Source organism: Pan paniscus, chromosome 7 (assembly GCF_029289425.2).
Source record: "Pan paniscus chromosome 7, NHGRI_mPanPan1-v2.0_pri, whole genome shotgun sequence".
In the NCBI taxonomy this organism is placed as follows: domain Eukaryota; kingdom Metazoa; phylum Chordata; class Mammalia; order Primates; family Hominidae; genus Pan; species Pan paniscus.
Window position 1 is genome coordinate 40,686,567 of NC_073256.2, and position 27,869 is coordinate 40,714,435.

Below are 27,869 nucleotides of genomic sequence, written 5' to 3' on the forward strand. Positions count from 1 at the left end.
GAAATAATGCCGCCTGCTTTAGTGGATGGACTTTGCCGTCTATTTTGGCTGTGGGGAAGTTGTTTTTCATTTGCCTCCCAATTCTCAGCTTATTGCCAGAAATGTGAATGATAGGTAAATCTTGCCATATACAATTGATTCTGCCTGTCATGGGTATGTCAAAGTAAAAGAGCCACCTGGAAAGCCTTCTTTTCGGATCCCCCAAGTCTACACTCATGTAATTAGCAGCTGGCGCGGAGAGGACTGACAGTGGTTCCCCAGCAACGGAGGAGAACCTTTATGAGGAGGAGACGGTTTTAAGGGAATTGGCCGGGTGCGGTGACTCACGCCTGTAATCCCAGCACTTTGGGAGGTCGAGGCGGGTGGATCACTTGAGGTCAGGGGTTTGAGACCAGCCTGGCCAACATGGTGAAACCCTGTTTCTACTAAAAATACAAAAATTAGCTGGGCATGGTGGTGCATGCCTGTAGTCCCAGCTACTCAGGAGGCTGTGGCAGGAGAATCGCTCGCTCAAACCCGGGAGGTGGAGGTTGCAGTGAGCCAAGATCGTGCCACTGCATTCCAGCCTGGGCAACAGAGTAAGACTCAGTCTCAAAAAAGGAAAAAATAAAAATAAAAATAAAAAAAAGAAGGGAATCATGGTCAGAGGATCAAACATTTGCAGGGGAGCCAAGAAGATAAGAACTTTTGGAGCTGGCAATATCCGCCCTCATTCCCATCCCTGCCTCCTGATATGCTACCTGTTCTTCAAGGTCCAACCCAAATTCTTTTTTTACTGAGACTGAGTCTCACTCTGTCGCCCAAGCTGGAGTGCAGTGGCACGATCTCAGCTCACCTCGACCTCTGCCCCCCGGGTTCAAGCAATTCTTCTGCCTCAGCCTCCCGAGTAGCTGGGATCACAGGCACCTGCTATCGCCCCTGGCTAATTTTTGTATTTTTAGCAGAGACAGGGTTTCACCGTCTCTCTTTTTTTGTTTTTTTTTTTTGAGACGAAGTCTTGCTTTTGACCCCCAGGCTGGAGTGCAATGACACGATCTTGGCTCAATATAACCTCCGCCTCCCGGGTTCAAGCGATTCTCCTGCCTCAGCCTCCCGAGTAGCTGGGATTACAGCCGCCTGCCACCACGCCTGGCTAATTTTTGTATTTTTAGTAGAGACAAGGTGTCACCATGTTGGCCAGGCTGGTCTCGGACTCCTGACCTCAGGCGATCTGCCCGCCTGGGCCTCCCAAAGTGCTGGGATTACAGGCGTGAGCCACCACGCCCGGCCCAACCCAAATTCTTAATACCTTCCCCGACTTCCACATCCCCAGCCAGGCCAAAGGGATCCCTCCCTTCTCTGCAAAGCCTGTGCTGAATCCTACCCTAAGTTCCTGCTTCTTGAAGGGTGTGGGGCTCTGAGGATGAAGGGAAAATGGACACTTGTCCTTAGCACAGCTGCTGAGCAGAATTGCTTGGCAGGCCCAGGGAGGCCATGTGGAGGATTGGAGGAGGGTATAACTTTAAGAGCCAGAGTGCCTGAGTTTGACTCGCAGCTGTGCCATGTACTGGCTGTGTGGTCTTGGGGAAGTTGCTTAACTTCTCTGTGCCTTTGTTTCCCCGTCTATCTATATATATATTTTTTTGAGATGGAGTGTCACTCTGTTGCCCAGGCTGGAGTGCAGTGGCATGATCTCGGCTTACTGCAACCTCTGCCTCTGGGTTCAAGCAATTTTTCTGCCTCAGCCTCCCAAGTAGCTGGGACTATAGGCACGTGCCACCATGCCTGGCTAATTTTTGTATTTTTAGTAGAGACAGGGTTTCGCCATGTTGGCCAGTCTCGTCTTGAACTCCTGACCTCAGGTGATCCTGCCTCAGCCTCCCTAAGTGCTGGGATTACAGGCGTGAGCCCCCGTGCCCGGCCTGTTTCCCCAACTATAAAATGAGCCTGGCAATAGTACCTACCACAAGGGGGGTACTATCAAGTTTGATCTGCTAACCGTGATTCCCTTCTTAAAACCGTCTCCTCCTCATAAAGGTATGAGGATTAAACAAATTAATATACATAAAGTCCCTGGAGTAGTACCTATCATGTAGTGAGAACCCAACCAATGTTAACTGCTGCTATCTTTCCTATATTCCTAATCTTTTAATTTTATTTAATTATTTTATTTTATTTTATTTTATTTTTTAGAGACAGAGTCTTACTCTGTTGCCCAGGCTGGAGTGCAGCTCACTGCAACCTCTGCATCTCGGGTTCAAGTGATTCTCATGCCTCAGCCTCCCAAGTAACCGGGACTACTGGCACGTGCCACCACACCTGGCTAATTTTTATATTTTTAATAAAGATGGGGTTTTGCCATGTTGGCCAGGCTAGTCTCAAACTCCTGACCTCAGGTGATCTGCCCGCCTGGGCCTCCCAAAGTGTTGGGATTATAGGCGTGAGCCACCACGCCCAGGCCAGCCCCTAATCTTTTATTTATTTTTATTTATTTATTTATTTATTTATTTATTTATTTATTTTGAGATGGAGTCTCGCTCTGTTGCCCAGGCTGGAGTGCAGTGGCATGATCTCAGCTCACTGCAAGCTCCGCCTCCCGGGTTCAGCCATTCTCCTGCCTCAGCCTCCTCAGTAGCTGGGACTACAGGCGCCCGCCACCACGCCCGGCTAATTTTTTTTTTTTTTTTTTTTTTTTTTTTTTGTATTTTTAGTAGAGACAGGGTTTCACCGTGTTAGCCAGCATGGTCTCGATCTCCTGACCTCATGATACACCCACCTCAGCCTCCCAAAGTGCTGGGATTACAGGTGTGAGCCACCGTGCCCAGCCCCCAGCCCCTAATCTTTTTAAATGAGGAAATCCTGGTCCACTTCCCCAGGGACGCTATTTCTCTCTAATTCCAGGATTCTAGTCTGAGCCATTCCAAATACCAAAAAATCTTAAGCAAACTTCATTCTACTAGCAAAGTTAACATTTATTGAGTGCTTACTGTGTGTTGGGCACTTGTAAATTTTACACATATATGAATTGAACTCCCCTAAGTCTTGGGAGGCAGATATTACCCTCTTAGAAATAAGGACACGGAGGCACAGAGGAACTGGTTGATGGGCCTAAAGATCATGCGGCAAGGTCAGATTGAAGCCAGACAGTGAGTCACCAAGGGGCAACATGTTTAACTGGCACACTGTGGCCAGAAGAGAGGTGTCCTATTACTTCTCCCCTGCCAGCATGCAGCAAGCATGAGGAGTATTTCCTATATTCGGGGTGCACCAGAAGACTCTGTACCCCATATCTCATTGAATCCTCCCAACTCCCCAGTGGGGCCATTATGATCATTTCCAGTTATGGGTTTTTTTTTTTTTTTTTTTTCTGAGACAGAGTTCCTCTGTTGCCCAGTGGTGTGATCATGGCTTATTCCAGCCTGGACCTCCCTGGCTCAAGTGATCCTCCCACCTCCATCTCCTGAGTAGCTGGGACCACTGGCATGCGCCATCATGCCCAGCAAATTTTTAAATTTTTTTGTAGAGATGGGGTCTCACTGTATTGCTCAGGCTGGTCTCAAACTCCTGAGCTCAAGCGATCCTTCCGCCTCAGTCACCCAAAGTGCTGGGATTACAGGCATAAGCCATTGCACCCGGCCCCATCTCAATTTCAGACAAAAACACTGAGCCTTAAGGAAGCCGAGCCACAGGCCTAAGTCACCAGCCCGGAAGCGGTGGGGCAGGCCAGGTTTTCTCTGGCAAAGGGCATTGCCCCTGCCACCAGAGCACAGCTGTTTCCACACGACAGAAGCCAGTACAACTCTTAATTTGACACCTCCGGTCTCAGTATAGCCATCACTGGGCCTCTCTGTAGGATGCCTCTCTCGGCCAATGCAGGTTTCTTCCTCCTGAGCGATGTGACCTCTGGTTCCTCCTACTTCTTTGGAGGTCTCGGGTGAGCCCTCTGGGGTTCTGCCGGCTGGGCGTGGTTTCTTCCTCAGCAGCTGGGACGTCATCCTCCCCAGACAGAGCCAAGGCTGCTTCTAAGGATGAAGGAAAGCGGGCGCTTGTCCTCAGCACAGCTGCTGAGCAGAACTGCTTGGCAGGCCCAGGGAGGCCACGTGGAGGAGTGGTGGAGGGTGTGAGTCAGGAGCCAGAGCGCCCTCACTCGGCCCTCTGCATCCCTTCTTCCACCCAGCAACTCTTGTTTTTGTTGTTTGTTAGATATACAAATAACATATGCACACAGTAAACTTTTTGAACAATCTAGAAATGCATAAAATAACAAGTGAATTTTCTCCCCTTGACCCTCCTCCAGATCCCACTCCTCAGAGGTGACTAAGCATTGGTAACCCTTTCTGGTGTCTCTTTCCAGACCCTTCTAGGTATATATGTGCATGTAAGCATGGATGAGTATATATGTATGTATATATATACAAGACAAAAAGGAATTGTATGCACACGTATATGGTCTTTTGCAGCATACCTTGCACTCAGCAATGATTTGTGGTCGCCGTTCCATGCCAGCACTCAGTCATTTTTATGGCTGCTTAGAATACTATCGTCTTGATTTCTCTCAATTTAATTATTCAGTTGCCCCCTGAGGTCTCTATTGATGGAGATATATATATATATATACATACACACACACACACACACACACACACACATATCTTATATATTATATAATATATAATATAAATAATAAAACCAAATTTCCATTCAGTGAGCCAGTGCAATCCCGGCTCACTGAAGCCTCAGCCTCCTAGGCTCAGGGGATCCTCCCACTTCAGCCTTCCTAGTAGCTGGAACTACAGACACATGCCACCATAGCTGGCTAATTTTTTAATTTTTCTAGAGATGGGGGTCTCACTATGTTGCCCAGGCTGGTCTCAAACTCCTGGACTCAAGCGATCCCCTTGCCTCAGCCTCTCAAAGTGCTCAGTTACAGGTGTGAGCTACCATGCCTGGTCCACATTTGGTAATGAGACGCCATCTACTCCCTCGCAAGAGCTAGAATGGACTTGCATCTTCAGAGTTTCAAAATGCCAGGACTTTTAATAGTAACAATAACTTTTGATGATGATAATAATAACCAAGAGTAATATATAGTGTGCTTTTCTTTATTTTATTTTATATTTTTTTCGAGACAGAGTCTTCCTCTGTCACCCAGGCTGGAGTGCAGTGGCATGATCTAGGCTCACTGCAACCTCTGCCTCCCAGGTTCAAGCGATTCTCCTGCCTCAGCCTCCTGAGTAGCTAGGATTACAGGTGCCCACCATCACACCTGGCTAATTTTTTTTTGTATTTTTAGTAGAGATGAGGGTTCACCATGTTGGCCAGGCTGGTCTTGAACGCCTGACCTCAAGTGATCCACCTGCCTTGGCCTCCCAATGTGTTGGGATTACAGGAGTGAACTACCGCGCTTGGCCTGTAGTGTGCTTTTCAAAAACATGATCTTACTCAATTATATCACAGAATACCACAATTAATAAAAGATCCCCCAAATAAATATAGTTAAACTCATATATGAATTTTTAAAAAGAATAGAAGAAAAAGGATGGGCTGTGGAGCTAAGCTGGGTAAGGAGAGAGAGTAGATGGGGGTGACCGGCAGTGGCATTGCCCTGGGTGCAGTGGGTTGAAGGTCGCAGTGATGAGAACTGACGGAAAGGCTGGAAACTGAATGGAGAGTGGGGCCCTTGAAACTGAGATTTTGGAGGGGCAGACAATTCTCGATGAAGCCGGCCTGCACGGCGTGACATGTTGGTGTGTGGCCGGGAAGGTATAGAGAGGTGGAGAGAGGAGGTCGCAGAACTGAGCGGCCAAGAAGTGGGAAGGGTCCCCTAGGCTGATATTGGAATCACCAGGTATTCTGATAGGGCCCATGTCAGAGTGACCAGGAGCCAGGAGCTCCTCCCCGACTAGCGTTGATGCTGGCTACAGACAGCCACTGCCAGTGCCCACCTTGGAATCTTTTTCATCCTGGCCTCCACTCTGCCTCTAACTCTCCAAGAAGGTACAAGGGAGGCAGACGGTCCCCTTCTCTAGCGGAGAACCCAGCTCTCCCAGAGCGGGACACCCCTGAAACCATCGAGTGTCCGCTGCACTGGCCTCGCAGGTCACGGTGAACACATCCCTGGAATCCCTACTTGTTGGAACTCTGAATACACGGCAGGCTTTGGGCCCACTCTGGGACCTACCGAGGAAGTGGTTTCCCCCCGGAAGTGGAGGGAAGCCATTAAACTCTCTACCTGTTAAAATGCCCACCTGCTAAGGAGGATTGGTACTTACCAAGATGTAACATTCCTCCAGTAACGAGCGAGCGTTTCCTGAGCTTGGAGCCTGAAATGAGGTGCTCAGGACAGACAGTGCCTGTGCCTTGGAAGTGTGATGTCAGGGTAGGGACTCTTCTCACCATTGCATGCAGGACATAGCAGAGGCTCATAGATTGCGTGGTTTGCTTGATGACTCACAGCAGGAAATGCAGAGTGGAGATTCACACCCAGGCTGTTGTGACTGGGGTCTGAGCTTTCTCACGCATATGTCTCATCCCTCCCTAAGCCTGGAGCTTCTTGAGGACAGGGACGGATTCAGATCTGGTGTCCTTTCAGCAGTTAGTGTGTCCCCCTGCCCAGAATCAGTACTCAATAAATGATGATGGGGCCGGGCACAGTGACACACTCCTGTAATCCCAGCACTTTGGGAGGCTCAGGTCGGAGGATGGCTTGAGCCTGGGAGGTGGAGGCTGCAGTGAGCTGTGATTGTACCATTGCACTCCAGCCTGGGTGACAAAGCAAGACCCTGACTCAAAACAAACAAACAAACAAAAAAAGTGATGATTGGCGACTCAGCCCTTCTTTCCTCTTGCCTCTCCTCTTGGGACCCTTCGTCGCTACTTCAGACCCTCCAGTACCCTCACACAGCCCTTGGCCCTTCCTACCACTGTAGAGACCAGTTCCTCTTGAAGATATTGTGGGTTGTGTTATCTAATTGACTATGAAGAGAGCTGGAGCCAGGGATTCTACCCAAAGTGACGTCTCCTTCCCCTCCTGGGCCTTCTAGGAAGAAAGCTGACCATACACAGACAACTGTGGAGGAGGGGCGGTTCTGTGCCAGGAGCTCCTTTTGGGAGCCCCTTAACTCTCGCCCAGGGGGACCTGCCTCGCGTAAGGCGGGCGGTGGTCATCATGGGGCTGGCAGAGGGCTGGTGCAATGTTCGGGACAGCTTAACCCTCTTCCTCCCCTGTTGCTCTAGATCATCCTGAACTTCACGTCCCTGGACCTGTACCGCAGCCGCCTGTGCTGGTACGACTATGTGGAGGTCCGAGATGGCTTCTGGAGGAAGGCGCCCCTCCGAGGTAACGGCACCAGCCACCCCCTGCTGCCTCCATGCTGATTCCCTCTCTGAGCCACCCTCATCACACTCTTCATCCCCCTCCAGGGCCCAACACTGGCCAGGGATGACATCCTGGTGTGGGAGCCAGGAGTCCTGGCATCATTAGTCCCAGATAGCTGCATTACTCACTTGCTGCGTGACTTCAGGCAAGTCCTGTCCTCAATCTGGACTTCAGAGTACCCAGTCCAGGCTTCTGGGCCTCCCTGTGAAGTTGGCTGTCACCCTACGGGTGCAAGGAGTCATCAGAATTGACTGAGAAAGACAGACAGGCTGTTCTGCGCATCCCCATGGCCCCAGGCTCTCTTCCTCATCTGGGCACTTTCACAGGCTCCACTATTTTTTTCTATCTGCCCTTCTGGTTTTTGAGTGCCCACAGTGCAGCCTGGCTCAAAAGAGAGTCATCATAACCTGCCAGCCCATCTCCTAACTCACTGCCGAGGGCTGCACACTGGGCACCGTGGCCCGACCTTGTCTGCATAGGATACTTTGTCCCGAGGAGGGTAGGGGGCAGGAGGTGAGTCAGTGGGAGTAAGTGGGTCAGAAGCACAGAACAGAAGGTGCTTTAATGAACCTAGAATTAGGGCAAAGGGAGGCAGGTGATCCTAGAGGGTATTGCAGCAAGCCCGAGGAGCCGTGTGAATCTCCCTCCTAGGTGGACGTGATCGTAAGGAGCTCAGGACCACTCTTTGGCAACAGAACCTCTTCTCCTCAGCCTATGCCTAAAACAGCCAGACGGATCTTGCTAACCTCTATTTTCCCCCCAGTTTCCGATATTTAAATATTTCTTTTTGGTCACTCAAAGCAGCTGTCCTTACAACACTTCCTCTCGCAGACGTGTTAGTGTTTTTCCAAGATGGGAGTTTCTTTTTCATAACTTACATTCCTGGGCCAGCACCCTCTGTCTCTTGCTGAATGTTGGGAAACACCGGCCTTATTAGGAACACACAACTCATTCCTAGTTGATTCTTGACTACAAAGAATTCCACAGATGGTCGACCTCATTCACTTATGTTGATTCTTATTCATTTTTATTTCAAAGTGGACATTTTGTGAGCTAGTCCCCAGATTCTGTGATTTATTTAGGGTCCTGGGGCATCCCTTGCATTTGACCAAATAAAAACATGTCTGTGAGGGCAGTTTGTAATGTGTAAAGAAAGCCATGTTTATTTCTGATTATATTTCTGATTTTATTTCTTATTTGGTCTCTTCTCTGCATAGAGACCAAATAAGAAAAGGTAAATAATGATGGTAATATGCTCTTTAGAAAGGTAAATAGAACACATATATAGTTGGACGTTATAAAGATCTACCTTGGCCAGGCACGGTGGCTCACACCTGAAATCCCAGAACTCTGGGAGGCCAAGGTGGGTGGATCACCTGAGGTCAGGAGTTCGAGACCAGCCTGGCCAACATGGCAAAACCTCATCTCTACTAAAAATATGAAAATTAGCTGGGTGTGGTGGCAGATGCCTGTAGCCCCAGCTACTTGGGAGGCTGAGGCAGGAGAATTGCTTGAACCCAGGAGGCAGAGGTTGCAGTGAGCTGAGAGCGTGCCACTGCACTCCAGCCTGGGTGACAGAGCGAGACTCCATCTCAAAAAAATAAAATCAGATAAAATGAAAAATAAAGATCTACCTTTCCTCCTAGAAATAGACTCATATCCTATCCCTCAAGTGGTCTCTGGCTCTCCAAAGCCAAGTTGGACCTTGGACCAGACAGAAGCCAACCGGAGGGTGTACAGTCTTGGGAATGTGTGAAGTAGGGTGGCCACAGATCAGGGCCCAAGCACCCAAGCCTCCTGGAGAGGTGGGGCCTCTATAGGGGGTGTCCTCAGGGTTCACCACTCTTCCATCCACACTGTCTGTGCAGGCCGCTTCTGCGGGTCCAAACTCCCTGAACCTATCGTCTCCACTGACAGCCGCCTCTGGGTTGAATTCCGCAGCAGCAGCAATTGGGTTGGAAAGGGCTTCTTTGCAGTCTACGAAGGTACTGAGGAAGGCGGCGGGCGGGAGGAGTCAGATAGGAGGTCTCTGGGCATGGTAAAACAACTCCCTCCTGGCACCTGAGGGGCAAGATTGTGGGTTCCCAAGGGAAGAAGCAGAGAGAATGATGGGATTGCCTGGGACTGGGGGTTTGGTGGGGAACTGAAAAGCTGGGGGACATGGGAGGGACTGGAGGAGTGGGGAAAAGAGCTCCCTAGCAGGGCAAAGCATGCTGACTCACCACCCCTTCCCACCCCACCCTGTGTCCCCACAGCCATCTGCGGGGGTGATGTGAAAAAGGACTATGGCCACATTCAATCGCCCAACTACCCAGACGATTACCGGCCCAGCAAAGTCTGCATCTGGCGGATCCAGGTGTCTGAGGGCTTCCATGTGGGCCTCACGTTCCAGTCCTTTGAGGTAGGTCAGTGGCCCTGTGATCTGACATGTGAATCCGGCAGTTGCTCCCTGGGACAGCTGCCTCTCTTTGGGCTCCCAGGGGTGGGTCTCTGGCAGCCAGAGCCCCTTCCACTGATGAAGCCTCGACCCCTAGATTGAGCGCCACGACAGCTGTGCCTACGACTATCTGGAGGTGCGCGACGGGCACAGTGAGAGCAGCACCCTCATCGGGCGCTACTGTGGCTATGAGAAGCCTGATGACATCAAGAGCACGTCCAGCCGCCTCTGGCTCAAGTTCGTCTCTGACGGGTCCATTAACAAAGCGGGCTTTGCCGTCAACTTTTTCAAAGGTGCCTCATCTGTTACTCTCCCCTGCCCCAAGGTGCCTAGTGACCTTCATCCCTTCTTCACTCACTCATTCAACACGGAGACGCCAGGAGGCATATTGATACCAGTGAGACCCCAGGGCCGTGCCCTTAAGGAGCTCTGGGCTAGCTGGGGAGAAGAGGTCCCCCAATGTGGATTAGAGGCAGGAACTGCTGTATGATTCAGGGAGGAAAAAAGGCAGTTGGAGGTTTTTTTTACCTGTGTGACCTTGGGCAGGATATTCTCCCTGAACCTCAGTTTCTCATCTGTAAAATGGGCACAGTAACAGTCCCTCCGCCACAGGCTTCACATGAGGATTGAAGGAGAAATGAAAGAGGGGTCCTTAGTCAGGGAACAGCACGTGAGAGACACCAGCCCAGTCCATGTGCTCCGAAGGAAGGCTCTGTGGGGTTCCAGCCATCGGGGAGCTGGGTGGGTCTTGGGGCTGAGTGGACAAGTGAGGCTCACAGCCAACTTCTTCCCTTGAATGCCTGGAGTCTGTGACACCCTTTCCTTCCCACCACAGAGGTGGACGAGTGCTCTCGGCCCAACCGCGGGGGCTGTGAGCAGCGGTGCCTCAACACCCTGGGCAGCTACAAGTGCAGCTGTGACCCCGGGTACGAGCTGGCCCCAGACAAGCGCCGCTGTGAGGGTGAGTGCCCCCAGACTGCCTCCGACCCTGTTCTTTCCCTGGCACCAGCCCACCTGCCCAGAATTTTTTTTTTTTTTTAGACAGGCTTTTGCTCTGTCACCCAGGCTGGAAGTACAGTGGCTCATTCTTAGCTCACCATAGCCTCCCATTCCTGGGCTCAAGCAATCCTCCCACCTCAGCCTCCCAAGTAGCTGGGACTACAGGCGCATACCACCTTGCCTGGCTAATTTAAAAATTTTTTTTGTAGCGATGAGGTCTTACTTTGTTGCCGAGGCTTGTCTCAAACTCCTGGCCTCAAGTACTCCTCCTGCCTCGGCCTCCCAAAGTGCTGGGATCACAGGCTTGAGTCACTGCCAAGATTTCTTATGCCCTTGGACAGACCCCTTCTTGGAAAAGCTAGATGGATATCCCAACACTCTTTTCATAGCTCATGGATAAGAAACACGTGTCACGTTGCAACCCCGAGAACACACTGTCCCCCCGTAGGCCGCATTCTGGCTTTGGGTTTGTTTTGTTTTTTCATTCTTGGGGTGTTTTGGGTTTTTTTTTGTAAATGACCATCTTGACTTGCTAATTGATATCACCACCCACCAGGGTGTTATGATCTACAGGTTGGGAAACCCCTGTTGTGGGACAGACACTGTTTCCGCCTCTCCACGCATGGTCCCGAGATGCTGGGGACAGCACTCCGAGGCTAATGGCTCCAGCTCACTAGGCCGATCTTGCTGTGCCCCCGAGCTGCTCCCTTTCCTGCACCCCCAGGACCACCCCTCCCTGAATTGCTTTCCCTGAGCCCCTTATTCCCGCTCACTCCCTCTTGGAGGACCTTGGCCTGTTCATTTGCAGAGAAGATAGAAATGGCCACACTTATGACCCCTTAGCTCCCCCACTCCTCCCTACAGTCTCACCCCTGAGGACACCCAGGCCACCCTGCCTCCTCCCGTCCGCCCCAGAGGGACCAGACACAGGTCCCTGAGCCTTGGGGAGTCCACAGGCTCCCCATCTTCTCCTTACTGCATCCCAGCCCACATCTCAGCCCTTCCCCATGGCAGGGGCTCCCCGCAGATGATGCCACCTTCCTTGTCCCCGCAGCTGCCTGTGGCGGATTCCTCACCAAGCTCAACGGCTCCATCACCAGCCCGGGCTGGCCCAAGGAGTACCCCCCCAACAAGAACTGCATCTGGCAGCTGGTGGCCCCCACCCAGTACCGCATCTCCCTGCAGTTTGACTTCTTTGAGACAGAGGGCAATGATGTAAGTGCCCACCAGGGGCTGAGGTGGGGCAGGAAGCTGTGAGGCGTGGGCATTCAGCTTAGTGCCTGCTTCCTGTCCTCTGAGAGGGGGCCCGGCAGAAACACTCTGCGAATGTCGAGGAGAGACTGCTCCCAGCTCAGGAAGCACAGGAGGCCCAGCAGGGAGGGCCCCAAAGGGGGCGGGGGGACATGTAGCAAGTGGGAGGAAGGACATGGAGTTAGGGAGGCGTGTGGAGCAAGGGAAGGCTTAGGGCTGGCTTGGCGAGTACAGGAGGATCCAGTGAGGGGGCGTAGCTAAGTCAAGGCTAAAGGATGTGCAGAACAGAGAGCTTCCTGAGGGCAGGAGTAGTCAAGAGAGGCTTCCTGGAAGAGGCGGGCCTGGAGCTGGGCTTCCCTGCAGGTGTGCAAGTACGACTTCGTGGAGGTGCGCAGTGGACTCACAGCTGACTCCAAGCTGCATGGCAAGTTCTGTGGTTCTGAGAAGCCCGAAGTCATCACCTCCCAGTACAACAACATGCGCGTGGAGTTCAAGTCCGACAACACCGTGTCCAAAAAGGGCTTCAAGGCCCACTTCTTCTCAGGTATCCCTGGACTGCCCAGCTCCTAGCCCCGCCTCTCCTCGGAGAACAGGGCTCCCTTTCTCCCTGCCCCTGCACTCCCGTACTCCCCAGCCCTCCCTGGTGCCAGGCAGGCAGAGTCTGCCCCCTGCTCCCCAACACTTCACTCTCCCATCAAGCCAGCCCTTCCAGTATCCAAATCCCATTATTCCTGAGCCCTCAGGACTGTAATGACTGGGGCCTGAGGATGGGCAGAACATAAGCATTCAGAAATCAGCACCCAGAAGTGAAGAAGGGGATATTCCAGGTGTCAGGAGCTATGCAAGCCAAGGCCTGGGAGAGGGCAGGTCCTAGGAACAGGCAGTTCAAGAACCTGGGTGGATGGAGGAGAGACAGGTGTTTGCCTTGGACTGTGTGGAGCAGAGTCTCTGGCAGTGGCAGACTTCTAATCAGACCCTGCACACGCCAAATAGGTTCACACTGGGGCCTTCAGAAAGATGAGTCATGGCCGGGCGCGGTGGCTCACGCCTGTAATCCCAGCACTCAGGAAGGCCGAGGCAGGAGGATCACTTGAGCCCAGGAGTTCAAGACCAGCCTAGACAACATAGCGAGACCCCATCTCTATAAAAAAGTTTAAAATTAGCAGGGTGTAGTCGTGTGTGCCTGTAGTCTCAACTACTTAGGAGGCTGAGGTAGGAGGATTGCTTGAGCCCAGGAGTTTGAGGCTGTAGTGAACGATGATCTCGTCACTCACTCCAGACCCTATTTCTAAAAATTTTTTTAAAAAGGAGAAAGATGAGTCACCTGCTTCCTTCAATACCAAAGCCTTGGGGCTCCCCTGAACCGGTGGGCGGGAACTCAGATCCAATTAGCACATGCTGATTGACAGCTGCCCCACCTAAGGCCTGGGCTCCAGTCCCTTGGCCTCATTTGAGCCTTTGATGGCCCCATCTTCAGGTGGTCTCAATGGTGATCAGCAGCCCCTGGCCCAGCCTCTCTCAGCTGATCCTCCGGGTCCAGGAGATCTCCCCTTCTTTGTGAATCACTCAGCTCTTCACCCTGGGGTGAGGCTGTAAGGTAGCTGGTGGTCTCCAGAGGTAACAGGACCCAGGCCCATGCAGTGAAGGGCAGGAGTGGAGTTGAGCAGGGGAGACAGGGAGGTCAGAGTCTGGCTGGAGCAGGCCCATGGATCCTCACTCCCGGCCTGCCTGCTGGGCCGGACAGGGGATAGGCAGGAAGGCAGGATGCCCATGGCCGAGTCCATGCTGCCTTCCTTCTCCCCTCCTTCGCCCAGGGTCCTGCATCCTCAAGCCCCCTCTGTGGCTGCCCTGCACCCCTGCCTGACCCCCGGATGCCATGCACCTGCCCCTGCACTGGCTCCCTGCTTGGCACTGCCAGCCACCCTGCTCTGCTTACAGTGGCCCGTTGACCTCCTGCCCCCAACCCCCGCTTGCTGAGACCCTCCCCATGCCAGGCCAATTTCTTCCTTCCCTGTGCCCACCTGGGACTCCTAAGAGGTGCTCACCAGAGGGTTGAGAGGATGTAACACCCACTCAGGGCAGGCTCTGCCCTGGGAAACCATTACCTGCTTACTCTCGTCTCTTCCTGCCCTTCTGTTGCTCCAGTCTTGGAGGGGGCAGGGGACCGACACTCACATCTATCAGGCCTGGAGTTACTGCTCTGCCCCCATGCCCTGGTCGACACTGTGCCCGCCCCACCCTCAGCCCTGCACGGAGACACACACGCCCACACGCACACACATGTGCACACACATTGCCCCATCGCACAAGAAACCTGCAGAGGACCCCCACTGGGGGCATCGAGGCTCAGCCCTCAGGGCCCGGGGCATCTGACTCTGGCCCCCCAGGAGGGGAGCTATTTGGACTTTTGGGACACCCACCGAGGAGACCCTAAGCCAAGAAGGAGAAGAAAGAGCCTGAAGACCTTCAGTCTGACCCCTGCCACCTTCCGGGGCATTTGGGCACTGTAGGGTGAGTGCCATCTCCTTGCCTGGGCCCATGCCCACCTCCTCCACCCCACCCCCCTGCAACCTGCTCCCCCCAGCTCCCAGGTGAGGCTGCCCACTCCTGCCCCGGACACTGAAGCAGCCTTCCTCAGGACTCACTTTCCCCCACTCATTCATCCAGCCATTCACTTACGTGTTCACTCGCATTTGGCAGGTGTAATTTTACCCCTGCCGTGTACCAGGCACTGGACTAGGTTTCTAGGGCACAAATGTGAGGAAGGGGTGGAGCGAAGGCTTTGCTCAGTCTGTAAGCTGGGCCCCCCAAAGCTTCTAGTACAGTCACTGGAGATGTTGTCCTCAGTGAACCCCAGGATGGCTCATAGGGTGCCCTTCACCCCCACATTTTCTGCAGGGCTGATTCAAAGGCAGCTCATGGAGGGCTCTCGATCAGGCCCCCTCTGATGTGTTAACTGAGCAAGAAACCTTGGGAAGGACTTGGGGACTCCACCTCTTGGCCTGGTTCCCATGGCCCCTAGGGGTCTAACCTACCTGATCCTGGGTTGGAGAAGCAGGGCCTTCTGGAAGCCCATGTTCCAGCGCTTGGGCCCCAGTCCTGATGGGGATCAGGAATAGGCCCCCTTGCACAGACCCCCACCTGGCCAGCTCAGTGCCAGCAGACATCTTTCTACCTCATGGTTCATCTCTGGAATTCTGGGGGTCCACTGGATCCCTCATCTTCCCTGGCTATGCCTGCTTCTATGCCAGGCACACCATCTTTCAAGTGACCACAGACAGACCTGAGTGTATGTGGCTGTGGCACACACACCCCTGTGACCATGTGCACTTCTGTGCATTGGGGCACAGATTGTGTGTTCGTCGTGTGAGTGCATGCGTGGGTCTGTGACACGTGGCCGTTGCTCCTCTGTGAGCCATCTGCTAATGAGCTACATCTCTGCCTTTACGCGTGACTTTGTATCCATGTCCAGGTGTCCATGCGCCTGTGTGTGCAGATGTGTCCTGTCCCTGGGTGTGTCTGTGCCTGTGTGTGCGTTGATATCTGTGCCTGCCTCTTCACACATAGGTGGGAATGCAGAGTGTGTATTCTTTGTATGCACCTGTACACAGGCTGGGCGGGCAAGTGAGGATGCGTATGTGGTTGGCTGTGTCTGTATCTGCATTTGCATAGTGTATTGGAGATTGGAGCTGTGTGTCTGTGCGTGTGTGGGTAGTGTGTACCGTGTGCACATGTATGTGTGTGCCTGTGGACCAGCACCTGTGTTGCCACATTTGGGTGATGGTACATCCATGCACTGGGTCTGCAGGTGTATTTGCGAGTGCGTGTGTCTGTCTAACACACTCTGTAGATGTCGCCGCCTGAATGAGAGCCAGAGCAGAGCTCTCCCCAGCCCTTCCCAAGTACTGTTCCCCTCTACCGACGACTCCCCAGTTCTCTCCTTCCCTGATGCAATGCACGCCTAGTGGGCTACGTGTGCCAACCCTCCAGGCCTTCTCCTGCCACAGGCTCTGTCTCTGTCCCGTCGCTGTGCCTCCTGCCCCTGCTAACCCAGCCCTCCGTGCCCTGGATGCGCCCGGACATGGCCACCCTGCATGTGTGTCCACCTGCCCTCCCGCCCCACCCTGCCCCTCAGATCCACCTCAGAGGCCCTGGGTCTGGTTTTCACTGCTGTCCCTCCCTGGTCCCTGCCCTCCACCCCCACCCCTTGGTCCCTTTTCTCCTTCTCTCTCTCGTTTCAGAAAAGAGGCCAGCTCTGCAGCCCCCTCGGGGACGCCCCCACCAGCTCAAATTCCGAGTGCAGAAAAGAAACCGGACCCCCCAGTGAGGCCTGCCAGGCCTCCCGGACCCCTTGTTACTCAGGAACCTCACCTTGGACGGAATGGGATGGGGGCTTCGGTGCCCACCAACCCCCCACCTCCACTCTGCCATTCCGGCCCACCTCCCTCTGGCCGGACAGAACTGGTGCTCTCTTCTCCCCACTGTGCCCGTCCGCGGACCGGGGACCCTTCCCCGTGCCCTACCCCCTCCCATTTTGATGGTGTCTGTGACATTTCCTGTTGTGAAGTAAAAGAGGGACCCCTGCGTCCTGCTCCTTTCTCTTGCAGTCTGCTTGTCCATGTGTCTATTTTTCCACTTGTCCATCTGTCCAGTAAGCAGGTAATGGTGACCCATGCTGGTCTGCTCGGACCCCCATCCTCCTCTCCCCACAGCTGGGCCCTGCTCAGCTGGTCCTGCTGGATGCAGTGCCCCTTTGGACCCCCTTGTCGCCTGGCCTCCCACTCCCGGCCACCTGGCCTGGCCAGCTCTGCCAGCTGTTGCTCTGTCCCGGTGGGAGAAAGTCCAGCCAGGCCTCCACTTCCCCTGGGGCATCCCAACCTCAGCCCTGCACAGACCCAGCGTCTGCCCTTATTTGCTCCCCTGCAGACAAGGACGAGTGCTCCAAGGATAACGGCGGCTGCCAGCAGGACTGCGTCAACACGTTCGGCAGTTATGAGTGTCAATGCCGCAGTGGCTTCGTCCTCCATGACAACAAGCACGACTGCAAAGAAGGTACGGGCTGCATGCCAGGGGCATCTGGGCTTGAAGGACCCGCTGCTGGGAGTGGAAGGCCAGAGGATCATCTCCATCGGCCTCTGTTTAGATTCTGGGGCCTGTATGATCTCTAAGGCCCCCTCATTCCCCCACCCACCTGGTACATAGATCCTCCTCCCGCAATGTCGGAGCCACACGCTCACTTCTGTTGCCCACATTAGGAGAGGAGGAGCTCACGGCTGCTCTGAGGCTTCATTTTCAGACTTTTCTAGTTTGTGCTTCTTAAAACCATGTCCAAGTCTCTTTGTGACTTCCTACCGGCACAGAGGCAAGAAAGGATAGTGGGTAAGAGCACAGCCTCCAGAGCCAGGTGGCCTGGCCCAGCCCTGCCGCTTCACTAGCTGTGTGCCTTTAAGTGACTCCTTGACCCTCTCTGTGCCTTGGTTTGCTCCTGGGTAAAATGTAGATAATAATAATAGTACCCACCTCAGAGGGACATTGGGAGCTTGAAGGGCCCCAAGCAGGGCCTGGCTCACCGCAAGCACAATGGCATCTGTTACCACTATCAGTCACACTTATAACCCCTGGGGATGGTCAGAACAGGGCCACTGCCTTCCTGGCAGTGAAGCCCTGCACACATTTAAAAATAGCTCTAGGCCGGGCACGGTGGCTCATGCCTGTAATCCCAGCACTTTGGGAGGCCGAGGCAGGAGGATCGCTTGAGCTCAGGCATTCAAGACCAGCCTGAGCAACATAGTGAGACTCTGTCTCTATTTTACTTTTAAACAGGTTTTAAACTAGAAATAAAGTAAAATAGGCCAGTGCGGTGGTTCACACCTGTAATCCCAGCACTTTGGGAGGCTGAGGTGGGCAGATTGCGTCAGCCCAGGAGTTCAAGACCAACCTGGGCAACATGGCGAAACCCCATCTCTACAATAAATACAAAAAATTAGCTGGATGTGGTGGTGCATGCCTATAGTCCCAGCTACCCTGGAGGCTGAGGTGGGAGAATCACCTGAGTCTGGGGAGGCTGAGGCTGCATGAGCCGAGATCACACCACTGTACTCCAGCCTGGGTGACAGAGTGGGAAAAAACAAATAACAATATAAATAAATAAATAAAGCAAAATAAAAACAACTCTCATGGCATCACTAGTATCCCCTAATACCTCCTGGGACTTGATACCTCACAGGCCCGCTCTAAGTCAGGGATTCCACTGTGGCCCTTGCCTGCTGGGTGTGTCCAATCCCAGCAGCACAACACAGACTTGCCTCTACCATTGAACATCTGTGTGACTTTGGGTGAGTCATTCAACCTCTCTGTGTTTCAGTTTCCTCATCCATGAAACGATAAAAAATGATAGGCCAGGTGCAGTGGCTCACGCCTGTAATCCCAGTACTTTGGGAGGCCAAGGCGATCGGATCACTTGAGGTCAGGAATTCAAGACCAGCCTGGCCAGCGTGATGAAAACCCGTCTCTACTAGAAATACAAAAAATTAGCCGGCCGTGGTGGGACGCACCTGTAATCCCAGTTACTCAGGAGGTTGAGGCAGGAGAATTGCTTGAACCTGGAAGGCGGAGGTTGCAGTGAGCCGAGATCATGCCATTGCACTCCAGCCTGGGCAACAGAGCAAGACTCCGTTTCAAAAAATAAAAAATAATAAAAATGATACCTACCTTGCAGGGTACTAAGCTTTATAGACATGGCTCTGAGCCATTAGCACCATGCTTGGCAAGTGACTCTTCCCACCCTGGTTAGGTTGACAACCCAGGTTTAAACAGATGAGCTGCTCACAAGCAGAAACAGAACCGAAGCCCTCAACAGTGAACCAGTGGACAGTCGAGGGCTTCCAACCCTGTGACCTCAGGCTTCCCAAATACACAGTTCCTGAGTCATGGAACTAGCTAGAGGGAACCTTATACTGATATTGTCTAAACTGCATTCTGTCTGTGTACTCCCCTGTGTAAAAAGATGGTTTGATAAAGAACAGAATCCACAAGATAGCCAGGACAGGGGCGAAGCTCCTGGAGAAGATGGCCTGTTTACCTTTCCATCTGCTGATTCACCTTAGAAGCATGTGTGGTTTCTTACTCAGGTGATAGGTTAATTACAGATCTGTAAGCATTTTCTGATTCCTATGGAGGACCCAGCACTATGCAAAGATCTGTAGGGGATTCAAGACAGGAACCCCTCTGTTCCCACGGAGATTGCAGCCTAGCTGGGGAGAGACATGGGCGTGCAAGGAACACAGGGGGCATAGAAGGCCAGAGCGCAAAGAGGGAGGGCAGGGGGCTGTGTGAACCCACCGATGGGTAATGGTGACAGCTCACGGTTCAAGTGTGGGTAGACGGGAGCTTCACCTGCCTCTACCAGGGACTTGAGAGGGCCCTGTTTTCCGGGCCCTCGTGCTGTATCTTGCCCATCCTTCTCCCCACCAGTCATAGTGCCTGGCCGCCTGTTTCCCCCAGTGAAACCTGTCCAATAACGTCATCAGGAATAATGATCATCAGCTTGTAAATCTGAGTCGGGGCCGGGCGTGGTGGCTCATGCCTGTAATCCCAGCACTTTGGGAAGCTGATGGGGGCAGATTGCCTGAGCTCAGGAGCTCAAGACCAGCCTGGGCAACATGGCAACACCCGTCTCCACTAAAAATACAAAAAATTAGCCAGGCATGGTGGCGCAAGCCTATAGTCCCAACTGCTTGGGAGGCTGAGGCACAAGAATCGCTTGAACCTGGGAGGCGGAGGTTGCAGTGAGCCAGGATCGCGCCACTTCACTCCAGCCTGGGCAACAGAGCAAGACCCTGTCCCCCCCACCCCGCCCGCCCCCCCAAAAAAAAATTGAGTTGGGGAAGCCATGCTTTTCAGAGGCAGAAGTCAGATTGCCGTGGATTGAGGAGACCTGCAGTGAGAGTGTGGCCATAGCGAGTGTTCTCGAAGGCTAGCTGGAAACAAAAGGAGAGCGATGGGCTGTAGCTGGAGGGGCCTGGGAGAGCTCTTTCAGGATGTGTGAAGGTTCCAAGGCTGCAGAGCTGAGTGAGAGCGTGAGGCTGGATCATTTGTGGTGTGAGGGTTCCCACGCGTGGGCAACAATGAGCTGCACCTCCCAGAAGGGCAGTCCATCCTGACGGGGAGGAGGGACACTTGCTCTGAGGCTTCAGGGCAGCAGGGTAGCAGGGTAGGTGGGTTTGCAGGTTGGAGTCCAGAGGTTGAAGCCATTCATGGTGGAAGGCCCTGGCTTTGTCAGGAGGTAGGAGAGAGGTGGTCTGCCACTGGGAGCTGACACAGTGGCTTGAGGAGGGGGCTGGATGTTTGCAGCAGTTACTAAGGAGGTGAGAGATGGAGCTGGTAAAGGCCAATCCAAAGAGTATCAAGTGGTCTGGGGGCCCAGATGAGGCTGGAGCCACAGGTGGGGTTTTCTAAGATAGTGCTGTGCAGAGCCGGGGATGCAGGGCCACGCAGGGTGCAGAGGAGCAGGCTGGGTGGTCAGCCCTGCAGTCAGTTAAGTCAATCGAGGAGGAAATACTGGGAGAGAATAGAAAGATCAAGACCCTGGAGGTCTCTCTAAAATTAAGAGGCCAGCCAGGCACAGTGGCTCATGCCTGTGACCCTAGCACTTTGGGAAGCTGAGGCAGGAGGATCGCTTGAAACCAGGAGTTTGACATCAGCCTGGGCAACATAGTGAGACCCCATCTCTACAACAAGTAAAAATGAAAAAAATTACCCAGTGGCATGCCTGTAGTCCCAGCTACTTGGGAGGCTGAGGCGGGAGGATCAATTGAGCCTAGGAGCTCAAGGCTATGGTGAGCTATGATCGCACTACTGTACTCCAGCCTGGGTAGCAAAGTGAGGACCCATTTTTGTTTTTGTTTTTTAATTTTAATAAAGCCAAATGACCATGATCAGGAAGGTGAGGTCCTGAGCACCCCGAAGGAACAGGAGGTGGCCACAGAGGGGTGATGTGTTTGTGATGTGGAGAAACAGTGGATGATGACAAAGCCCTCAAGGAACTGAGAGGCCGTCTTGGGTGGACCGTTATATGTCTGTTGACTTCACCTGGGAGGGTAGCAGGAGTGGGGGTGGGGAGAACTGAGTCAGGTGTCAAAGTCCCCTGTGACTGTCCAGGCTGCTGGAGATCAGTGGATGACAGCTTCAAGAAGGGGCACAGGTCAGCCGGGTGCAGTGGCTCACGCCTGTAATCCCAGCACTTTGGAAGGCCTAGGCAGGTGGATCACTTGGGGCCAGGAGTTTGAGACCAGCCTGGCCAACATGGTGAAACTCTGTCTCTACTAAAAATACAAAAATTAGCCAGGCATAGTGGCTCACGCCTGTAATCGCAGCACTTTGGGAGGCCAAGGTGGGTAGATCTCCTGAGGTCGGGAGTTTGAGACTAGCCTGGCCAACATGGCGAAACCCCGTCTCTACTAAAAATACAAAAATTAGCCAGAGATGGTGGCGCACGCCTGTAATCCAAGATACTAAGGAGGCTAAGGCAGGAGAATCACTTAAACCTGGGAGGTGGAGGTTGCAGTGAGCCAAGATCACACCACTGCACTCCAGCCTGGGCAACAGAGCGAGACTCCATCTCAAAAAAAAAAAAAGAAAAGAAAAATGGAGAGGCACAGGTGATATGACCCCTGTGGCCCAACACCTACAAAGGTCTGGGGGTTGTCCAGGGAGCCTGTGATGGCTGCTTCATGAGTGCTGCCATGTGAGGCCTCACTCAAGGCTTTTGTAGGAATCGGGCAGCTAGATTTTCCCCAGACACAGTAACCTCATGAAAAAGAAACAATGCCTGCCTGCCATCCAGTTCATAAGTGGGACAAGAGATGGAAGAAAGGAGGGGGGCAGGAGGGAAGGGCCTTCCCCACAGGAGGCATCGGAGCTTGGGGTCCCTCTCTATCCCCTTCCGTCACTCGCTTCCCTGCAGCCGGCTGTGACCACAAGGTGACATCCACCAGTGGTACCATCACCAGCCCCAACTGGCCTGACAAGTATCCCAGCAAGAAGGAGTGCACGTGGGCCATCTCCAGCACCCCCGGGCACCGGGTCAAGCTGGTAAGGGGTCCCCTCCCCACTCCTTATGCGGTGTGGCTGCCCCCGGTCAGAGGCACTGCCCAGAGCCACACAGGCTGCAGGCTGAGCCCAGAGGTCTGCCATCCCCAGGAGACCCCAAGTCTGGCCTGGACAGAGGCCCCTTTCCCAGTATAAATTAGGGGCGTCCCTGCCTTCGCCCTATTCCTGGGCCCTCCTTCACTGTCATCCCCAGCTGTGGCCGCTCCCATGGGTATCTGTGAGGCCTAGGTTTGGGGCCCTCATCCTTGCCCCACCTGCCTTCCAGCCAAATTTTTAATCTGTGCTCCTTCCTCATCCCCCTAGACCTTCATGGAGATGGACATCGAGTCCCAGCCTGAGTGTGCCTACGACCACCTAGAGGTGTTCGACGGGCGAGACGCCAAGGCCCCCGTCCTCGGCCGCTTCTGTGGGAGCAAGAAGCCCGAGCCCGTCCTGGCCACAGGCAGCCGCATGTTCCTGCGCTTCTACTCAGATAACTCAGTGCAGCGAAAGGGCTTCCAGGCCTCCCACGCCACAGGTACTGTCCCTGGTTGTGGGAGTGTTCACTGAGCCTGGTCTCCAAGACTGGGGTAGAGTCGGGGGTTTCAATGCGGGTATGAAGGTACAGAGGGACTGAGCCCTGCGACCCAGGGCCAGGGTTGTGGGTGATGCAAACATTGTGTCCTGAGAACCAGGCCTGGGGGGCAGGGATAGGAGGGTGTGGTTAGGGGTTAGGATGGCAGTGATGACGATGGACAGGAGAGGTTAGGGAACTCAGGGACAGAGAGGAAAGCCCCCAGAGGTCCCCCTGGGCGTACGCGGGCCACCGCAGCAGCCCAGCCACACACCAACCCTGAAATATACTCTATTCATTCTCTGATATTTATTTTTTTATTTTTATTTTTATTTATTTTTTATTTTTTGAGATGGAGTCTTGCTCTGTCGCCCAGGCTGGAGTGCAGTGGTTCGATCTCGGTTCACTGCAACCTCCACTTCCTGGGTTCAAGCGATTCCCCTGCCTCAGCCTCCCGTGTAGCTGGGATTACAGGAGCCTGCCACCATGCCCAGCTAATTTTTGTATTTTTAGTAGAGACAGGGTTTCGCCATGTTGGCCAGGCCAGTCTCAAACTCCTGACCTCAGGTGATCCGCCCGCCGTGGCCTCCCAAAGTGCTGAGATTACAGGCGTGAGCCACCGTGCCCAGCCCATTCTCCTGATACTTACTGACATGTAACATGGATGAGGCGGCATCCTAAATGCAGGTCCCAGAAACAGACCAAGCAAAGATCCCAGCCCTTGAGGGGCTTGCTCGGCTTTCACTTGCTTGTTTATTTAGCAGCCATGAACTGAACTCCGCTCTGCGAGAAGACTAAGGGGCACGTGGCCTGAATCAGGCATGAGCCCTTCACTCCTGCCCCCCACCCCATACTAGGAACTCGCAGTCCAGGAGAGAGACAAGGCAGGCACCGCCCGTGACAGCATGAGCCCAAGCGGGAGCCAGGCAGGAAGAAAGGCACCCCGGCCTAACTGGGCATGTGTTGGTAGAGGCATTCGAGGCAGGGGGAGGTGCCCAGGCAGAGACAAAACCCCAGCCCAGCCCAGAGTGTGCCCAGGTGACAGCAGGTCATTTACTTTGGCCGAAGCAACGGGTGTGTGAGGACAGCAGGTTGTGGGAATGATGTGGCTGCAGAGAAAGGCTGGAGTCCAGGGGGATGCCTTGAGTGCCAGACCAAGGATGCCACGAGGGAGCTTTGCAGTCTCCTCCTGGGTCCTAAGCCACCTGTCAGGGCATCCCCAGAGCTGATGGTCCACAGCCTCCCCTCTTCCCCTTCAACTCAGTCCCTGACCCAGCCCCGTCCGGCCCTCTCCCCACCTCCTCTAGTGAGACCTGAGTGCCAGGTGCACAAAGGCCAGAGGGCCTGGGGAGGAGGGTGGCCCCATGCACTGTCCTCTGCCCCTCCCAGCACAGGGTCACAAACCGGAGGCCCGGAACTCCATCTGGCCCTCAGACCTGCTATGTTTGGCCCACACTGTGTTTTTTTAAAAATGTGAGCCAACACTTAAAAGTTAGGAGTTTTCACATAAAACCCAGATGTATGGCTTCTCTCTTGAAAATGGAAGCTGTGGCGACACTGGGCCCACATTCTTCCATGACAGCCATCAGCTGGAGAAAATGAGCAATGCCCTCTTTAGACAAAGTGTGTGGTGCCTCGTGCCACCGCTCCATGCTGTCTTCCTCTCGGTGAGCCTCACTGCCTGTCCCCCTCAGCCTAGGGCCAAGGTCCCTTTATTTAGAGATGGGGCAGCACAGCAATGTTCTGGGCCAGGCCCCCACCCACCCATCACTGGCCTCGTGGCCTTCATCCAGGCCTCCATCCTGCCCTGAGGGCACGCCATGGCATAGTGTGCCATGGGGCCTGGCACCTGCGGTGCTCAGGGCTGGTTGGCCACTCTTGTACCCTACAGAGTGCGGGGGCCAGGTACGGGCAGACGTGAAGACCAAGGACCTTTACTCCCACGCCCAGTTTGGCGACAACAACTACCCTGGGGGTGTGGACTGTGAGTGGGTCATTGTGGCCGAGGAAGGCTACGGCGTGGAGCTCGTGTTCCAGACCTTTGAGGTGGAGGAGGAGACCGACTGCGGCTATGACTACATGGAGCTCTTCGACGGCTACGACAGCACAGCCCCCAGGCTGGGGCGCTACTGTGGCTCAGGGGTGAGGCCCCCACCCCTCGCCCTCCTGGCCCCATGCCCCACGCCCCACACTGTCCTCCACCCTTCTCATCCCAGTCTCCAAGACCTAGCGCCCACACAGGCCCCGGAAGTTGAGTGCAGCACGCGTGTGGCCCTCTGTGGGAGCCCAGAAGCCCAGCCTTGTTGGGGCTACTCAGAGACACTGCCCCATCCCCGACGTAGGAAACCAAGTCCTTTCTGGGCAACCTAGAAGTTCCTATGGCCTCTGACCCAGGCCTGCCTCAGAACCAGTTGGCCACGGCCTGCAGCGGATGGAGCTTCCTCTGTCCCTCCTTTCCTTACCCCTCCTCCAAGGCAGCCCACCAGGGCCTGGAATGGGGGGTAGAGGTTGGCACCAGAGCCGGGGACAGGGGGCCTGAGCGGAGTGGCCCTCACCAGTCCTTTTGCCGGAGCCATAAACACTCTTGTCATTTCCTCTACCAGTTTCTCCTCCTGATGAAAGGCCAGCTTGTCCCAAAGCTCTTGCTGCTGCTGTCCCAGTGGCCCCTGGGCACTGCTTCTTGGTCCATAAAATGGCACATTCAGAGGCAATGAGCAAAAGTAGACTTGATGGGCTTTTCCCTAAGGACATAGGCTAGCCTTGTGGGGAGGATTTATTTTCCTCCCTGTAAGAGCTTGCAGCTGCCTCTTCTTCTTTTTTTTTTTGTCCTTTCCTGAGGGCTTCAAAGAGACAGACTGTCTTCCTACCCATCTCTCTCTCTTTCCCTCTCTCTCTCTCTCTCTCACACACACACACACACACACACACACTGGCACACCCACTTGCATGCACTTTCAAATACGCTGTCCCTCCTGTCACCTCCCTGTCCCCTTGCCTATCTCATGGCTGTGTCCCAGGCAGCCTGGGTGCCCCAGGAAGGGTTAAAGCTCCTGGAAGCTGCAGCAGCTGCTGGACCCAGCATTGGCTGAACCTCCCCCAGGAGCAGAGCTTCAGCCCTCGTGTGGCTGGCAGGGGCTGGGACAAGGTGGAGCCTGAAGCAGCTTGGCTGCCCTGGTGTCCCCTGGCTGCCAGGCTAGTGTCCCCTCCCCTCTTTGCTCTTTCTTCTGAATCACACACCAAATCGGATTTCCCCAGGTGTCTTCTTCCAGAGACCTCCCCCAGGCTGAGTTGACCGGAAGGAACTTGGGGAAGGATCAGGGCCTCCTGGCACAACTACTCGGAATGTCCTCAAGGTTCTCAGAAATGATTTCTTCTGTGCCTGGAAGGCAGGGCGTTGACGTCCGATGCTCTGAGGGCTGACCTCACTCAGTAGGCTTGCAGGAGGCACCTAAGAAGGGCTCGGGAGCAGACCTTGGCCAGGTGCCAGAGGAGAGGCGGGGCAAGGGGTAGGGATGGCAGAGTCCAGGTCTGGGGGGCACTGTGCTTCTCTCCAAAACTTCCTCCACACTCCAGCAGAGAAGTGGCTGTGCCGTCTTCCCTAAGAGTCCACTGGGACAGCAGGAAGTGATGCCATTCAAAGAACTCCCTCCCTTTGCAAAATACTTTGACATCAGTGCAGTCCTTTGTTTTTCCCCAGCACCCCTCCTAGGCATGGAGAGCAGAGACCTTTTGCTCCTGTTTGTGGCTGAGGGAAGTGAGGCCCAGAGATGGGAGGTGGCTTGCCTGAGACTACACAACTCATTTAGTAGTTATAGCAGAGCTGGGTTTACAGGAACTTAGTTCTCTTCGGCCCACGCCTCCTCCCCTCCCCAGGTTCCTCATTAAACCAGCAAGAAGCCCCATGCTTCAAGGGGCGGGGAGAATCTGGTGGCTGCCTGGGAGCCTCCTGCCCTTCAAAGCTGGGGATCTTGGGGAGGCAGGACAGCAGCCCCAGCCCCTCTTCCTCCACCTTACCCCATCTCTTTTCTCTGCCAGCCTCCTGAGGAGGTGTACTCGGCGGGAGATTCTGTCCTGGTGAAGTTCCACTCGGATGACACCATCACCAAAAAAGGTTTCCACCTGCGATACACCAGCACCAAGTTCCAGGACACACTCCACAGCAGGAAGTGACCACTGCCTGAGCAGGGGCGGGGACTGGAGCCTGCTGCCCTTGGTCGCCTAGACTGGATAGTGGGGGTGGGCGGAAGGCGACGCACCATCCCTCTCCCCCAGGCCCCAGGACCTGCAGGGCCAATGGCCTGGTGAGACTGTCCATAGGAGGTGGGGGAACTGGACTCCGGCATAAGCCACTTCCCCACAACCCCCCTACCAGCAAGGGGCTGGGGCCAGGGAGCAGAGCTTCCACAAGACATTTCGAAGTCACCATTCCTCTCTTAGGGGTCCCTGCCTGGTGGCAAGAGGGAATGTCAGCAGGACCCCATCACCATCCCTGTGTCTCTACACGCTGTATTGTGTATCACCGGGGGCATTATTTTCATTGTAATGTTCATTTCCCACCCCTGCCCCAGCCTCGATTTGGTTTTATTTTGAGCCCCCATTCCACCACCCCAGTTTCCTGGGGCACAAGTGTCTGTGCATGTCCCCCAGGAGCCACTGTGGGGAGCCGATGGGGAGGGGATGGAGAAACAAGACAGGGCTTCTCTCAGGCCCAGTGGCCGGTCAGCCCCACCAGGGCACCGCAGCCAATAAACCGAAAGTGTTACAGCCAATATCCTGTGCCAGATGCTGTCTGGGCCATGGGGGCGGGGCCATCATGTTCCAGATGTATGGGCTTGCTGTGGAGGCTGGCACACAGCCAGGGCACCTGGCATCATGGGCTGCCCTTCCCTCCCCTGATCCCAGGCTGCCAAGGGTGTAATTTCACACTCAGGCACACATACTCGCAGGCACCCATCACAGCGCGCACACACACCACACGCACTGCTTGCGGTCCTCCCACATGAGGGGAGAGGTGGAACATTCCATAAAGTGGCTGTTTGGTGGGGAGGGAAGAAGGATGTGAAAGGGGTCAGGGGTGTCTGTCCGTCTGGGTTTTCTGTCTCTGCATCTAGGGAAGGAGCAGGTGGGCTGCAAGGGTGTCCACCTAGGTGAGCACGCGGGGG

At 54.3% G+C, this 27,869-nt stretch overlaps 1 protein-coding gene across 3 annotated transcripts in view; it reads left to right on the forward strand.

Annotated features, from left to right (window-relative positions):
* Positions 1 to 27,476, forward strand: part of BMP1 (bone morphogenetic protein 1) — a 47,212-nt gene extending 19,736 nt beyond the window's left edge. The window contains exons 9-20 of one of the 3 annotated variants that reach the window (XM_003823603.4): positions 7,216 to 7,318; positions 9,226 to 9,342; positions 9,613 to 9,758; positions 9,892 to 10,087; positions 10,630 to 10,755; positions 11,848 to 12,008; positions 12,408 to 12,588; positions 16,971 to 17,096; positions 22,009 to 22,136; positions 22,458 to 22,671; positions 24,599 to 24,849; positions 26,743 to 27,476. In XM_003823603.4, coding sequence (XP_003823651.1) covers positions 7,216 to 7,318; positions 9,226 to 9,342; positions 9,613 to 9,758; positions 9,892 to 10,087; positions 10,630 to 10,755; positions 11,848 to 12,008; positions 12,408 to 12,588; positions 16,971 to 17,096; positions 22,009 to 22,136; positions 22,458 to 22,671; positions 24,599 to 24,849; positions 26,743 to 26,877 — 1,884 coding nt within the window. In that variant the 3' untranslated portion in view covers positions 26,878 to 27,476. Of the gene's footprint in view, positions 1 to 7,215; positions 7,319 to 9,225; positions 9,343 to 9,612; positions 9,759 to 9,891; positions 10,088 to 10,629; positions 10,756 to 11,847; positions 12,009 to 12,407; positions 12,589 to 13,521; positions 13,629 to 16,285; positions 16,651 to 16,970; positions 17,097 to 22,008; positions 22,137 to 22,457; positions 22,672 to 24,598; positions 24,850 to 26,742 lie in introns of those variants that run through there. The other 2 variants (XM_024929869.4, XM_008977243.5) reach the window with 2 other exon arrangements.
* The last annotated feature ends 393 nt before the right edge of the window (positions 27,477 to 27,869 follow it).